The following is a 17,252-nucleotide window of genomic DNA, read 5'->3' as shown; positions in this document are numbered from 1 at the left end:
ATATTCTGTCATAGCCAGGTTCCAAATTGTGCCCCAATTTTATATCCTCTGACACTATTATTATCTTTTTTTTTTTTTTTTTAATTTTCACCCAAGGATATTTTTTCCATTGCTTTTCAGAGAGAGTGGAAGGGAGAGAGAGAGAGAAACATTGATGTGTCATTGATGGTTGCCTCCCACACGCACCCTGACCAGGGCTGGGGATCAAGCCTGCAACCAAGGTACGTGCCACTGGTCGGAATTGAACCCGGGACCCTTCGGTCCACAGGCTGATGCTCTAATCACTGAGCCAGACTGGCCAGGACTATTACGTTCTTCTTTAACAGTCAAAAGTAGTCAAAGAAAGATGAGCACCAAGTATTTCTTGGTAGTCTTGTTGTTTCTCTAATGTATCCAAGCAGTACTATAATTGGGGAAACACTGGTTTTATATTCAACTACCATTGTTTCAATGTTGATATTCAGCTATTAACATTATTTCCTTACACAAACTACTGCTAATCTGCCGAAAGGACTGTACTATACTTTTCATAATTGTAACAATAAAGTTTTGTTTTTACTTTTTAGTGGACATGGTAAACTTAAGTTTAAAGAGTATACCTATTACAGTTACCTTGGGGAAAACTTCAGGAGTACATTTTCACCTATTTCTAACTAAGCATTTTATTGTGCCTCAAAAAAATTTATGTTTACTAAAGATAATTTGCCTTTTGTTGAGAGGGGTAATGTTTATTTTATGCTTTTCTCATGTCACACATACCACTGTGCTGCTGCTTGTGTTACTTTTGTCTTGTTATTGCAAGCTGTGTCCAGGTGGTGAGGTAGTCCTAGTCCATGGGTGCTTTTAGAACTTGAACTCATGGTTTTTGAACAGAGCTCACAAGTGGCAATAATGAACATATTTGTGGGAGCGTAAGATGCCAGAGGGATATCATTCCTCATTGTGATACTAGGGAATCAAAGTAGTTGTGGATTAACAGGAGAGGCTATACAATTATGGTTACTTTGAAATAAGAAATTTCCATGTAACTTGCTTAGATGTCTGTAGATGTTTTCTCTACTTAAAGAATTGTTTGGAAAATGGGACCATTCTTAACTCTAACCTAAGTTGTACATCATTAAGATTCTAACTTAATGACTCCCTTGCTCAGAAATCTGCATTATTCACAGTCAATTTAAAAACCAGTGCTTATTTTATGGTATTGCAAAGGCAGAAGGAGGTATACAAGGTTGGCAAATACTTAAAAAGAACCTAGATCATACTTTGAAATTTCCCTGTTAGTAAATTTTCATCTCATTTGTCCTTATTAAAAGAAAGTTTGAGGAGAGTAAGAGACACTTTTGAAGCAGGAAACCATGCCGACTCTGCGCGAAGACTTAAATAGACATTTCTCTCTCCCTCTCTCTCTCTCTTTTTTTTTTTAATAATTTTTATGAGAGTTTATTTGAGCCAAGATGGATGATGTGCTGGGAAGCAAGATCTCAAGTACTCCTAGACATTTTTCTAGATAATCTCTTTGGCCGCCATTTCGCTTCGTTAATTATGTTAAAAAGTGTTAAAGTATTGGAGATGGTATTCAACTGTTTCTTCTTCGAGCCTTGGTTCTTTTTAGTGCAAATGATATTTAGACACCATAATTTGTAATACTAGTCATGCTACTCATGACTACCAGGTTGTTAATGCTCAGGCCTTTTTATTGAACAGTTAGGATATTTGTATTTTTTTTAAAAAGAAAACTTCTCAGTTCATCTTTCCAATTCATATTTAAGAGTTTTTATTTTAAAACTTTTATGCTGAAAATATTGGTTCCTAATGGCATTAATGGAATAATAACTTATTTGCTTTTTCTATTTATATATGATAGTTTCTTTAATACCAATATTATTATAACAATAAGACGACTAAATATAGTTTAAGATTTCTTTATGGTTTTTTGCTCCTAGGATATATTCTAGTAAGGTATATGAAGTTTAACTTATGTGTTTATACTGTCGCCAATTTGATACAGTTCTTAATTTTGGAATTTATAGAAATCATTTTTTTACTTTCTCATTTTAAAAATGCAACATTTTACATGATTCCAAAAGTTACTGCAATAAAAGAACATTTAAAGAGGTATAGCTTCCATCCCTGTTCTCCTCTTACCATTTCCTTTAATATGTAATCATTATGTTTCATTTTGGTTGAGTCTTCCATTTCCTTTTTGAAAATGTAAGCATACTAAACATACTATTCTGTGTCTTGCTTCTTTCACCTAATAAAATATTCTGGAGACCACTCCAGAGCAGTACACAGAGATTCTCATCACTACTTTTTGTTGTTGTTAATCCTTACCCGTAGACACTTTCTCCATTGATTTTTAGAGAGCGGGGGAGGGAGGGAAGGAAGGAGAGAGGGAGGGAGGAAGAGGGAGAGAGGAAACAGAGAGACATCTGTTGGTTGCCTCCTGCATGTGCCCCAACCTGGGCAGGGATTGAACCTGCAACCCTGGCACGTGCCCTCAACCAGGAATTGAACCCGATACCCTTCAGTGCTCAGGCCAACACTCTAACCAACGAGCCACACTGGCCAGGACTCATTATTTTTAATGCTACGTACTACTACACTGAATGGATGGGTGTACCAGGGCTATTAGGCACTCTGTTGTTGAACTTTTAGGCCATTTCCAGTCTTTTGCTATCACATGGGTAGCCTTTGTACTTCATTTTAATTTTATTTTCCATGTAGGAGGTGGTGAGGGGTACTGTATTCAGTGCATTGTAATTCCTATTCTACATAGTCATAGGCTTGGCCTTGTAAGAATAATTGTTCCAGGGTTTATTTGCTTTTTTTTTTTTAAGTCATGCATTCTTTGCCCTGCTTGTACTTGTTAGTTGACTTGAAATCTCTTCTACACCTCAAATATAAATTTGCTATTTTTTGGAAAGATGCTTAAACTCCTCATAACTATCAGAAAATAAATGATGCTTTTTTTTTTTATATTGCTTTTAAGCTTTTGTTCCTTAAGAAAACTGAGTTTCATTCATCTTCATTGTATTTTGATTTTGGTCTGGTAGTAATTTATTATGCTAGAAACTTTGTGAGTTGCTGTATTCATTGTGTTACCAAAATAAAACACAGCCCATGCATATTTTTAATATTTATACTTAAAACAGAAAAAAATGCTTATGAACCATGAAAGAATAAAATTATTTTCAGAAGCATTTTTAATATTAAACACCAAAGTAAGCAAGTATTTATGAAGGAAAGAGATCCTGAATTATATATCATCTTTGAGTTTAAAAAGAAACTTTGCCCTGGCCGAGTGGCTTAGTTGGCTGGAGTGTCGTCCTGTACATCAAAAGGTTTCGGGTTCGATTCCCAGCCAGGTTTTGAGTTCTATCACTGGTTGGGGTGTATACAGGAAGCAGCAGATCAATGTTTCTCTCTCACATTGATGTTTCTCTCTCCCTCTTTCTAAAAATCAAACAACAAAAACAGCATATCCTTGGGTGAGGATTTAAAAAGAGAGAAACCTCATCTTTCTCATGTGTTTAGGTTTAATCACATCACATGTTTTATTACTTTCATTGTTTTTATTTTGAAGGTGGCTTTTAAGAGCAAATTTGCATGAAAGTCTATAACCACATGAAGGAACTGACCACCGTGTATTTTCATGTTTCTGTTTAATGTGGTTAAGCAAGAGTAGGACTGGAAGGCTGGCATTAAGTACTCAGTCTGGTAAAATACAGGGTAGGTGCAGCTTATTAAACATTAACTAGGTGAGCTTATACCCTACAGTCTGTCTCTAATAAGCCTTCTCTCTCAGACTCGGGGAGTCAGTATTCCACACTGCTTTCAGTGCAGTATCTTTTTATAGAAGAATCTAGTCCTAAATTGGGGAAAAAACAACCTCAGTTATTGTTTTTTTTACAACTAGTTTGGGAGTTTCCCTTCATAATACAGACATGATCATCAGGACTTTAGTGTGAACACTTCCTTTACTCTTTATTTCATGATACAGCCCCTTATGTTGCTAGGCAGATAACATTTACTAGTACACTGAATCAAAATATGTTTCTCTGAAACTTTTTACCCTTTGCTCTCAGTGCTGTGTACTAGCTAATAAATATTTGATGTAAAGAACAAGGGCTCTGCCCGGCCAGGCGTGGCTCAGCGGTTGAGCGTCGACCTAGGATCCAGGCAATCGGGGTTCGATTCCCGGTCAGGGCACATGCCCGGGTTGTGGGGTCGATCAGTGACTCTCTCATCATTGATGTTGATGTTGCTCTCTCTCTCTCCCCCTCTCCTTTCCTCTCTCTGAAATCAATAAAGATATATTTAAAAAAAAAAAAGAACAAGGGCTCTGTAGTGAAACAGCCTATGGATACTTTGCTCTGCCACTTCACTAGCTATATAACTTTAGGTTTCTTCATTTGTAAAATGGGAATGCAGATAGTATACCTTTCACAGGTTTGAGGGTCAGATGAGCTAGATGTATATAGAGCATTTAACCTACTACCTGAAAAATGGAAAATATTCTGTCAGCTGCTTATAACGGTGATGGTGGTCTAGTAAATGGGGGCTGTAAGACATTAGTATAATGTGATCAGGTCATTAAGAATTTACCCTCAATTCTTTTTGTTGTGATTCATTGGCTAGTACTAAAAATGAATTTCAGCCATGGCCGGTTTGGCTCAGTGGTTAGAGCGTCGGCTGGTGGACTGAAGGGTCCCAGTTTCGATTCTGCCAAGGGCACGTACTTCAGTTGCTGGCTCGATCCCCAGGCCCAGTTGGGTCGAGTGCAGGAGGCTACCAATCGATGTGTGTCTCTGGCATTGATGTTTCTCCCTCTCTCTCTCCCTGCCACCAAGTCTCTCTGAAGAGCAATGGGAAAAATATCATCAGATGAGGATTAAAAATAAATAGCCTGGCTGGGCGTGACTCAGAGGTTGAGCATTGACCCAGGAGATTGTGGTTTGATTCCCTGTCAGAACCCTTGCCCAGGTTGTGGGCTCCATCCTCAGTCAGGGGTGTGCAGGAGGCAGCCCATCAATGACAACTCCCTCATCGTTGATGCTTCCCTCTCTCTCCCCCTCTCCCTTCCTCTCTCTGAAACCAATAAATATTAAAAATAAATAAATTAATTAAAAAATGAATTTAAGTATTTATGCATTTCTGTCTTTTGAAAGTTATTTGGTAATGGTGTCCCCTCCCCGACATTTTGCTAATGGATAATTTAAGGTAGTTACCTCAAAATAGTGAATATAAGAAGTGAAATTCACTTGCAATTTCAACCCTAAAACATTCAAATTGGGTCACCCAATTTATGGTTTTTGGAAAAAGCTGGTTGCTTTAACAGGAGAACATAATTCTCACTTTATGCAAGTGTTTGTGCAAACTAATTTAGAACACAAATTTAGGAACAGATTTCAGGTATATATACAATTGTTAACATTCGGGATATTTTTACCTTTCCTCGCTTACCATGGAACTCTACAATGATACATTTGAGATCAGCTGTAGTTCTTTTTGTTTTGTTTGTTCACTTTTTAAATATATCTTTATTGATTTCAGAGAGAGGAAAGGAGAGGGAGAGAAAGAGAGAGAAACATCAATGATGAGAGAGTCGTTGACTGGCTGCCTCCTGCACTCCCCCGACTGGGGATCGAGCCCGCAACCCAGGCATGTGCCCTGACTGAGAATGGAACGGCAATCTCCTGGATCCTAGGTAGGCGCTCAACCTCTGAGCCATGCCCAGCCGGGCTCAGCTGTGTTAATAAAGTGACTTCTTGTGTAAAGAAAATAAGTTAGCTTTACTCACTATCTTATATAGACACCACATTAAAATAAAGCTGCAGCTGTTTTGGGTTATAAGAATAGTTGATGGGTATGACATTGTGGGAGAGAGCTGCTATTTTGACCTATATTTATATATCAGATTAAATTACTTCCAATGAGAATATTCTTGCCTTGTAAACACTCTAATTTTAATAACGTTTGTTTTTATCAAATTATTTTTTCTAGATTTTTATCTGTATGCATTAGCCTCTATCACTAGGACCTCTCTGTATATCTGAGATACTATGCTAATTGAAGATGTGGACTTAAAGCAAGTGAGAAACACTGTCTGTGTTTACAAGTCCACAGGCACTAGTTCAGGTTAGCATATTCTTCCCACAGTGCTTTGCCTAAAGTCTCCAGGCCTTTGATAAAAAGCAGTATGGTATTCATGGCTTTACTGTCCACAAAAATTACATGTATTTCTCATCAGTGTTTTGATTCACTTGTTCTCATGGGTCCTATTTCTTGGATAAGAGTATGGCAAATGTTATAAATTAACTTATAGCCTTTTTTTCTACAGGTCAGTTTTAAGGTGTTTCCTTCTTTTCCTTTGAGGATTGCCTGAAATTGGAGAGCTAAAACTTGGTACTATTGTTAAGGAATTTGTTTGATTCAAAAAGTTATGAGAATTATGCTAGGAATGGGAGTGTTAAGCCCAGGGGAGATTATAAAGGCAAAATGGTGTCTTTGTCTGTTTGTAACAAACTCTAGTTGGGAAGGCAGGAACAATAAATGCAAGTCAAGGCTATATGTGATTGTCATTCTGCAAAGTATATGGTGTAGGAGTCAAGTTTAGTAGTAGTGTCTGGAATGGTAAGGAAAGGGATAGAGAAAGGCAGTAAGTGCTGAGTTCATAGTAGACAGACACATATAGTTGTCAAGTGAATGAAAGTGAGACCTAAATGGCTGAGAGGATTAAGATGGGTGTGTGGAAGCTAGGAGAGGGAGGAAGATGGTAGAATGAAGAGCAGTATGAGAAATTATTTGAAGTCAAGGCTGATCTGTTTTAACTTAAAGGAGATCTTTGAAATTTCTCCTGGGGAGCAGTATAAAGCAAGCTTAGATAGGGAGATGGAAATGATGTGAGTCAAATATTTACAGAGTACTTCCCTATGTTCCAATTAGTGCTTTTGGTACTTAAATGCAGCTGTGAACAAGATAAACTAAATCCTTGCCCTAAAGGAGCTTGTATTGCAGTAGGAGGAAACAGGTACTACTGCATTAAAACAAAGGGAAAAAACCTCATATTGATAAATACTAGTAATAAAATAAGGTACTATAAGAATGATGGAATATCAGAGAAGATAATATTTGTAGTGTCATCTTATTATTGTGAAGGAGCACTCTGAAAGATCTAGGGGGAATAGTACTGTATTCTAAGAAGGAGCCTTCACGTGAAAAGGCTAGAAATTAGCTTGGGCTGTTTGAGGGACAGAAAGAAAGCTAATGGGGCTAGAACCTAGGGAATGAGGAGGGGAGGGACTGTGAAAAGAGGTAAGGTCAGAAAGAGAGAGTGAGCAAGTATGTGCTTTTGAAAGACCACCCAGCTGTTATGTTAATTCATAATATGTGTGCACAATAATTGTAATTGGGGTATGCATGTATGGGATAATCATCACTAGTTCCATTTTGACCGTCTTACATTTGAGATAAATAGGAGACATCCAAGTAGAGATGTGCAGTGAGCAGTTTGGTAACTAAGTGCAGAGAGAGGTTGGGTTTGGAGATGTGGGAGTTACCAGTCTATAGATGATACTTAAAACCAAGAATTTGAATGAGATAAGTAAGGTAGGAGAGAAAAGAGTAGATGGAAAAGAAAGAGGAAGATCAAGTGGGGATCAAGTTTTTGGGCACTATAACATGAAGACATTTGGTAGTATAGGAAGAGTCAACAAATAAGATTAAGGACTCGGAGTGGCCATGAGAATGAAGGGGGTGGGGAGGGAGGAGAGAGACAGACACAGACAGAGACATTGGTGATAGAGGAAAGGGAATAAATAGGAAATGGAAGTACTTGAGAAGGCAAGAGGATAGGACACTGAGTAAAGTGGTGAGATAATCAAAAGAGTGGTGGGGAGCCTGGCCGCTGTCTCTAAGTTGGTTGAGCGTCCTCTCATGCACCAGGAGGTCACCGTGGTTTGATTCTCAGCAGTGGGCGTGCAGGAGGCACCCGATCAGTGTCGATCAGTGTCTCTCCCTCTTTGATGTTTCTCTCTCTCTCTCTCTCTGAAATCAGTAAAAACATTTTTAAAAAAGTAGTGGTCAGGAAGATGGTAGTGATAGAGATTTGGGGTAGGCATCTAAGGGAGTAAGAAAGGGGACTGAGTGGCACAAGTCATCGAGTTAGTAAATGGTAGAAACAGGATTCCAATCTAGGTATCATGAAAGCTTGATCTTTTTGCCATCTTAATAAGCAGAGTAATAAATACTGAAGAAGGCGTGCTTTCATGAAGGAGAATCAAGAGAGTGAGACTAGGTTTAACTGAAAAAAGGTATATTAAAAAGAAAGCCCTTTATTAGCCTTTTCATTTATGGCAGTTATTATTTACATTGTATTATAGTTACTTGGTTTCTGTACTATTTCAAGTAAAGTGTGAAATTCCTGGTGGGTGAACTTGACATCTTGCCTTTACAGAGCTAACATTGCCGTGAGAGAGGGTAAATCCTTAAATAATTGTTGAATAAATAGCCTTGTGATTAATAGGAGTACTGATACTTCTAGTTAACAGTGTTGCCTTTCTAAAACAAGTCATTGGGCAATTAGTGGTTATATGCAATGGAAAGATACATTCTTATACTGTCTCCACAGTTGCCTTAAGTCCAGCTAACTCATGATAGTTAGCTAGGGCATTATTCCCTAATCAAAACCTTGGCCTACAGAAGGATTAATTCTGTTTAAAAGAGGTTGGCAAACATTTATGACCATAAACTAAGCAGGGAACTACATAGATGTGATCCTTTGTAATAAAAGTTTTTCTTATGAAGACTTTCTTTTTGATGCACTCTTCCATATCATTGAATATCTGAGGCATTTTAAGTCTTGAATGTGTGACACTAAGTTCCTAAATGTATAAATGTCAGACATGCATGACTTCACTGTGTTTGTTTTAACTTTTCTTCCAGGGCAGATGTTTTCATTTGTACTTGTTGGGGAGCAGGTCAAAGATTTAGAAACCTAAAAAAGAAACAAGAATCCTAAAATGGAAACAAACCTAAAAAAGAAACAAGCTGTAAAATTGTTTCTTTCCTAATGGTGAAGATAATCACTTAGTACTTGAGAGAAGGGTTCCCTGGAGCCACCTTTGACTCTTACTTGAGGCCACCTTTCTTCTAGAGTGCTCATGACTCTTATTTGTGGCCACCTTCTAGAGTGCTCACGACTCTTACTTGAGGCCACCTTTCTTCTAGAGTGCTCATGACTCTTACTTGTGGCCACCTTTCTTCTAGAGTGCTCAGAATACTACTTGGGTGTACCTCTGTGCTAGGATATATTATAAGCAATGTTATGAAATAGTCTTCAGTTTGTCCTTAGTCATTAGTAGCTTCCTTTTGTTATAAACCAGTTCTCCTGTCTTATCTCTGAGTTTTTGTCTCTTCACAATACCCTGCTTCTGCAATTTCATATTCTCTTATGGGGTCTAGTTTTTATGTAGTTTATCCTCATCAATGAATATGAATTTAGAAAGATTTGACTCTTACTTGTGGCCACCTTTCTTCTAGAGTGCTCAGTCTACTATGAACTCAGCACTGTACTGCCTTTTCCAATCCCTTTCCATAACCTTTCCAGACACTGCTACTAAACTCAACTCGTACACTTTTCTTTTTGTTTGTAATTTGATTTTTCTCTATTAACATGAAATGCTCTTATGATGAAAAACTTGATATTTTCTCCAAATTTTCTGTGTATTTATATTCTTTTCATTATAAACATTATTTTATTATCAAGTTATGGGATATGTCTTGTCATCTCTGTTTAGCACTAGCAGTTGTCTGATTTCTGAAATGATCCCCTGCCTCCCCCCAGTTCCACATTTATAATGTTTCTTCAGCCCTTTGACTATGTGATGGTTTTGTTCACAGTTTGTCAGGATTTTCTTTTCATTTGCTTGTTTAGAGTAGAATGGCTAAGGCTTAGGGAAAGGGTTACCTCAGTATTTCCAGCACTTCATGTGTAGGGATACCACACAGACAAACATGAGTGCTCTCAAATGCCCACTGAAAGAGGGAGTACAGATATGAACGACACTTAAGTGTTAGGATCTTTTCTATCTTGGAAAAAATTTCACATGGTACGAACTTAAATCTAGTATGCCATAGGTTATAAGGCAATTATTTTATGAATCACTAAGGAAGGAAACAACACTGCCAATTTAATTGTGATGTTATTGATAATGCGATGCATCCGGCAGAGGTGTTGCATGCAAGGAAAATGTACACCATAGAATTGATGAAATACAGTTATTCTAAGATCACGTCTGTGACATTTTTAGTGGTTTTGGAGTAGAAAAAGTGTTTAACCTAGGCACTACTTCAGGGCTCATTCATGTATTGCCAACTTTTTTTTTTTTTTTTTTTTTTTTTACCCTTTTTTCCTTGGTTTCGTATGGCTACCATAGACACCGGTGAATGGACTGAATTATGGTGGTGTCAGGCCTACATTTTTCTCTTAAGGGACATTTAAAACAGATTATTGTATGTACTTGTCTTGCAACACAGCCTACAGAGTGACCTGCTTAAAATATAAATCTGACTGTCACGGCCGGAAGCCCTTTTGCAGCTTTCCTTTTTCCACTATGCTCCTGGGCACTTGTGCACACCAGACTTTTGGCTTTGGGTTCCTCAGTCATCGTGGTTACTTTTGTTAGAGCATAACTAGGAGTTCAGAGAGGCATGCCCTAATGTGGGGCAGATGTATTTTATATATGTACACACACACACACACACACACACACTTGCATTCAGCAAAGAAAGTGTTGAATGTATACCAAAAAAGATTGAGAACTACTAATCTATAAGATAAAATATGTTTCTCTTTAGGAGAAACCTGGCCTTTGGACCTGGCCACTGCCTCCTACTTACCTAACTAATGGCTTCTTTCTGCCTTACACTTTATACTCAGGTAATATTGAATTGTTTGTAGTTTCCTTGCACATATAGTTTTATGTTTTAATCTCTTGTGCCTTTGCTGGGGTTTTCCTACAAATATATTTTTACAAAACTAATCTTTTCTTTTAGGAAGGATTCTTTGTATTCCTGCCCTTCCACTAAACTTACCTTATTTTTTTTTTTAAATCCTCACCCAAGGATATGTTTTTTATTCATTTTAGAGAGAAAGGAAGGGGGGAAGGGGGGGAAATATTGATGTGAGAGAAACGGATTAGTTGTCTCCCACACACACCCTGACTGGAAATCGAACCTGCAGCCCCTTTGGTGCATGGACAGTGCTCCAATCAACCGAGCTCTCCGGCTGGGGCCTTATCTTACTCTTTGCTGTTACACTGAGCATATTTCTATCCTTGTATTTACTCCATTATGTTGGAGTTACTTTTATAACAATTATATTTTATATTTATAACTATAAGCTTTTTAAGGGCAGGGAAGTCAGCTTTATTCACCTTTTCTTTTCAGCCTCTAGCCCAGTGCATGGTACTATCTTCAGTAAATATTTCCTATGCTAAATGTACCCGAGGCTGTAAAGGAATGGACAGTCAATATATTAGAATACACCTGTAGGTTGTACGTATCCTAAGTTTGAATAAAAACAACTTTCATTTCAATTGGTTTTAAGTATTTACGATTTCTTTTTATTCCTTTGCATGCTTTCTTGGCTGGATGACAATAGAGAAGAAGAAAATGAGGTAAGTACAGCTTAGTTATTCAGTAATTATGGAATTGAAAACATTTAAAATTTTGCTATTATTTGGAATGTGAAATGAAGCAGTAGTTCCTAATTTTGGTTTTGGATCAACAGTAACTTATTCCAGAGAGGGATATCATATATATCAAGAAAATGGTTTTTGAAGTTTGGCACTTCTAGAGCTTTAGATAAGGTAAAGGAAGCTGGCAGCTCTGGAGACAGTTTCTTACCTGTTTTTAGGTATTGAGCTTCCATGTAAGATTTAATTTGAAAAGTGGAATCTGTTTCTTGCAAGTGTTTAAATACTGCTCTATAATAATGCATGTGAAGATATTTACTTTCCCACTTGAATGGTTACTGTATAACTTTGAAAACTGATTTTAGATTTTACCATGCTGAGGGGAGGAGGCTATTATCTTAAATAGCCAGAGTTAATTAAAGAACATCAATTAGAAGAATGTTGCAGATGGTGGCTGTACCATCTTTAATTTAGGCTTAAGTTTGTTGTAGATTTTTCAGAAGTTCTAGTCTACACCCTAGGTTATGCATTTAACTTTCTTTTGGTGGTTTGGCAAATAATGGAGGGAGAAGTATTCTTAAATTATATTTTGTAGTTGTCCCTCATACAGTAGGATCAGACTATAAATCAGCATGGCCTGAGTGTGTTGGGCCTAGGCAGAGATAGTGGTGGTGTGCCAGGGCAGAGTGATTTCCCAGAAGGCAGAAAGGCCTCATTTGGTTAACCTCATCTGTAAAGTAAGCGAGATGGGAGGCTTGGGTTGTGGAACTTGGGTGGACACTTACGGGTTTATTCTCCAAATTTTGGAGTATGTTTGAAATTTTTCATAATTTTAAAAAATGCTTATGTATGTATTAAAATTTATACTGTTTGTCATTAAAAAAGACTTTTCATTTCCTTCACATTTAAAACTGTGATGATAGCTATTTGAAAGTAACTTTATTGTAATAGTAACAGCTTGTTTTGTTTATTTATAGGCAAAGATTGAAAATGTGCAGAAAACAGGTTTCATCAAAGGACCAATGTTCAAAGGTGTTGCTTCTAGTCGGTTTTTGCCCAAAGGCACCAAAACAAAAGTTAATTTGGAGGAGCAGGGACGACAGAAGGTGTCATTCAGCTTCAGCCTTACAAAGAAAACTTTGCAGAACAGGTTTCTGACTGCTCTTGGCAATGACAAGCAAAATGATACTCCAAACTCCCCAGCTGTACCTCTTCAAGTAGACTTGACCCCTAAAATTAAAATGGACATTGGCGATACCTTACCTACTGCAGAAGAATCTTCCCCTCCAAAGTCAAGGGTAGAATTGGGCAAAATTCATTTTAAGAAACATCTGCTTCATGTAACATCCAGACCACTGCTAGCTACAACCGCAGCAGTGACATCACCTCCCCCTATAGTACCATTACCAGCAGTCATAGCAGAATCAACAACTGTAGACTCGCCACCCTCATCTCCACCTCCTCCACCACCTCCACCTCCCCAAGCCACAACACCCTCACCACCAGCATCAATAACAGAGCCAGTGGCCTTGCCACATGCACCGATAACAGTTCTGATGACAGCACCAGTAGATGTAGCAGTTAGAGTCTTGAAGGAACCACCAGTTACAAATGAACCAGAATCTTCTGAAGTGGACACTAAGCAGGACATTGTATCTAATAGTTCAGAAGAACACATAACTCAGAATTTGAATGAGCAAGCAAATATTCCCTCACAAAAAGAAGATTCCCATATTGGGAGGGAAGAAGAAATTCCAGATAGTTCTAAGACTAGTCTGGGCTCTAAAAAAATAGGCTCTAAGAAGAAACCCTCACAATCTGAAGGCACCTTTCTTGGTTCAGAATCTGATGAAGATTCTGTGCGGACTTCCTCGAGTCAGAGGTCACATGATTTAAAAATTTCAGCAAGCATTGAAAAGGAAAGAGATTCAAAAAAGAGCTTAGCACCTTTAAAAAGCGAGGATTTAGGGAAATCTTCACGATCTAAAACAGAAAGAGATGATAAATATTTTAGTTACTCAAAACTTGAAAGAGATAGTCGGTATGTATCCTCTCGATGTAGATCCGAGAGAGAGAGAAGACGAAGCAGGTCTCGTTCTAGATCTGACAGAGGCTCTAGAACTAGCTTATCTTACTCCCGGTCAGAACGATCCCATTATTATGACTCTGAGCGTCGCTACCATAGGAGTTCCCCCTATCGAGAAAGGGCACGTTATTCTCGGCCATATACAGATAACAGGGCACGAGAGAGTTCTGACTCAGAAGAGGAGTATAAAAAGACATATTCCAGGCGCACCTCATCTCACTCATCCTCTTACAGAGACCTGAGGACACCATCATCCTATTCTAAGTCTGATCGGGACTGCAAAGCGGAGTCCTCTCACTTAGAGATGGAGAAAAGAGGAAAGTATTCTTCAAAACTAGAAAGAGAGTCCAGAAGGACTTCAGAAAATGAAGCAATGAAAAGATGTTCTCCCCCTAATGAACTGGGATTCCGACGGGGGTCATCATATTCCAAGCATGAAAACAGTTCTTCCCGTTATAAATCTGCTTCAAAATCTACATCCAAGTCTGATAAATTTAAAAATTCTTTTTGTTGTACAGAATTAACTGAGGAAATCAAACAGTCTCATTCTTTTAGTTTACAGACTCATTGTTCAAAAGGTAGTGAAGTAAGAATGATTAGTAAAATTCCTGAAAGAGAAAAGGCTGGATCTCCATCGCTATCAAATCGATTAAATGATTCACCTACTTTTAAAAAGCTACAAGAATCGCCTATTTTTAAGTCTGAATTTATAGGACATGATAGCCATGATAGTATTAAGGAATTGGACTCTTTATCTAAAGTGAAGAATGACCAATTAAGAAGTTATTGTTCCGTAGAATTAAATATAAATGGATCTCCTGGGGCAGAACCTGATTTGGTAACATTTTGCACTTCTAAAGCTGATACTGTCTTGATGTCTTCTGATGATAGTGTGACTGGATCGGAGGTATCCTCTTTGGTGAAAGCATGTGTGCCTTCATCAAATGGATTTCAGAATATTGACAGATGTAAAGAAAAAGACTTGGTTGATACTTGCATTCAGTGTAGTAAGTCAGAAAGCCCATTTAGAGAAATAGAGCCTCCAGTGTCACCACACCAAGATAAACACATGTCTTTGCCAGTTATGACTATAGATTATCCCAAAACAGTAGTTAAAGAACCAGTTGATATGAAAGTTTCTAGCTGTAAAACCAAAGATTCAGATGTATATTGTACTTCAAATGACAACAACCCTTCTTTGTGTCATTCCGCAGCTGAAGATATTGAGCCTTCAGTTATGAAAATATCTTCAAATAGCTTTATGAATGTGCATTTGAAATCAAAAACAGTTATATGTGATAATAGAAATCTGACAGATCAGCACTCAAAATCTGCATGTGAAGAATATAAGCAGTGTGTTGGTAGCACTAGTTCAGCTTCTGTTAATCATTTTGATGACTTATATCAGCCTATAGAGAGTTCAGGCATTGCTTCATCTCTTCAGAGTCTTCCACCAGGAACAAAAGTGGACAATTTAGCTCTCTTGCAATGTGGCGAGAACTCATCTCCAGTTTTGGATGCTGTACTGAAGACTAAAAGCACAGGGGTTTTGAAGCATGCAGAAAAAGAAATGATAGAAGTAGGTAGTGGCCTTCCTGATTTAGGTAGGGGGTTTGCTTCCTGGGAAAACAGGCATAATAATGGGTTATCTGGGAAGTGTTTGCATGAGGTTCAAGAAGAAGGGAATTCCATATTGCCTGATAAAAGAGGAAGACCAGAAATCTCTTTTGATGAAGAAGGAAGAAGAGGACATGAACATACTTCCGATGATTCAGAAGTTGTATTTTCTTCTTGTGATTTGAATTTAACCACGGAAGACAGTGACTGTATGACATATACCTTAAAATGTGACAGTAGCGGCCATGCCTCAGAGATTGTGTCTACTGTTCATGAAGAGTATTCTGGTTCCTCTGAAAGTTCAAGTGATGAAAGCGATTCAGAAGATACAGATTCTGATGATAGCAGTATTCCAAGAAACCGTCTTCAGTCTGTTGTGGTTGTGCCAAAGAATTCTACTTTGCCCATGGAAGAAACAAGTCCTTGTTCTTCTCGGAGCAGTCAAAGTTACAGACACTATTCTGACCACTGGGAAGATGAGAGATTGGAGTCAAGGAGACATTCGTATGAGGAAAAATTTGAGAGTATGGCAAGTAAAGCCTGTCCTCAAACTGAAAAGTTCTTCCTTCATAAAGGAACAGAGAAGAATTCAGAAATTTGTTTTACACAGACTAGTAGAAAACAAATAGATAACCACCTAACTGAAATTGCTCATCCTCAGAGTGATGGGGTTGATAGTACAAGTCATACTGATGTGAAATCTGACCCTCTAGGTCATCCAAACTTTGGGGAAACAGTGAAAGCCAAAATAGCTTCTAGGCAAGAAGAGCTGTCAGTTTATTCTTCTGATGATTTTGAAGATGTTCCAAATAAGTGTCGGCAACAGACCACTTTCCCTAATAGGCCAGATAGTAGACTGGGTAGAACAGAGTTGAATTTTTCTTCCTCTTGTGAGATCTCCCGAGTGGATGGCTTCCATTCATCGGAAGAGCTCAGAAGCATAGGGTGGGACTTCTCTCCACAAGAAAAGCCTACTACCACATATCAGCAACCTGATAGCAGCTATGGAGCCTGTGGTGGCCACAAGTATCAGCAAAGTGGAGAACAGTATGGTGGGACACGTAATTACTGGCAAGGTAATGGTTACTGGGATCCAAGATCAGCAGGTAGACCTCCTGGAACTGGGGGTGTGTATGATCGAATTCAAGGTCAGGTACCAGATTCCTTAACAGATGATCGTGAAGAGGAAGAAAATTGGGATCAACGGGGAGGATCTCAGTGTTCAAGCCAGTCCAGTAAATTTTTTCTATCCCTTCAGAAGGACAAGGGGTCAGTGCAAGCACCTGAAATAAGCAGCAATTCCATTAAAGACTTACTAGCTATAAATGAAAAGAAAGATCTTTCAAAAAACTTAGAAAAAAATGATATGAAAGATAGAGGGCCTCCTAAAAAAAGGAGGCAAGAATTGGAGAGTGATTCTGAAAGTGATGGTGAGCTTCAGGACAGAAAGAAAGTTAGAGTGGAGGTACAGCAGTGTGAGACTGCAGTGCCCCCAGGCTCAGCACTGGTTGGGCCTTCCTGTGTCATGGAGGACTTCAGAGACCCACAGCGATGGAAGGAATGTGCCAAGCAGGGGAAGATGCCTTGTTACTTTGATCTGATTGAAGAAAATGTGTATTTAACAGAAAGGTAAGCATAATTAATAATCTGACAAATTTTAACCTTTTTAAAACATTAGCTTTCAACAGTTTAGAATATATGAGCTTAATTATAGGAAATGTAGTTGCATAATAGAGTATAAATTGAAAAATCTAAAAAGTGTATTTACTTATTTAGATTTTTCCCCTCATCCAGGAAGGGGTGTCTCATTTTCTTTTTTTTGTCTCATTACCTTTTGGTTCTGAAAGTAT

General features: G+C 38.1%; 1 protein-coding gene across 7 annotated transcripts in view; it reads left to right on the top strand.

The window, feature by feature from the left end:
* The window catches only part of SETD2 (SET domain containing 2, histone lysine methyltransferase), an 82,703-nt gene that overhangs the window by 9,584 nt on the left and 55,867 nt on the right, over positions 1–17,252 (top strand). For 6 of the 7 annotated variants that reach the window (XR_014000378.1, XM_081159763.1, XM_081159764.1 and 3 more), the window contains 2 exons: positions 11,666–11,681; positions 12,677–17,031. Coding sequence is in view for 6 of the 7 variants with exons in the window: in XM_081159763.1 (XP_081015889.1) it covers positions 11,666–11,681; positions 12,677–17,031 (4,371 nt within the window). In the remaining variant the exon portion in view is untranslated. Of the gene's footprint in view, positions 1–11,642; positions 11,682–12,676; positions 17,032–17,252 lie in introns of all 7 variants that reach the window. The other variant, XM_081159760.1, reaches the window with a different exon arrangement.

The sequence above is a fragment of the Miniopterus schreibersii genome, assembly GCF_964146895.1.
Source record: "Miniopterus schreibersii genome assembly, chromosome: 15".
Taxonomy (NCBI): domain Eukaryota; kingdom Metazoa; phylum Chordata; class Mammalia; order Chiroptera; family Miniopteridae; genus Miniopterus; species Miniopterus schreibersii.
The sequence above is the reverse complement of the archived record's forward strand: the minus strand, read 5'-3'. Positions and strand labels throughout refer to the sequence as shown.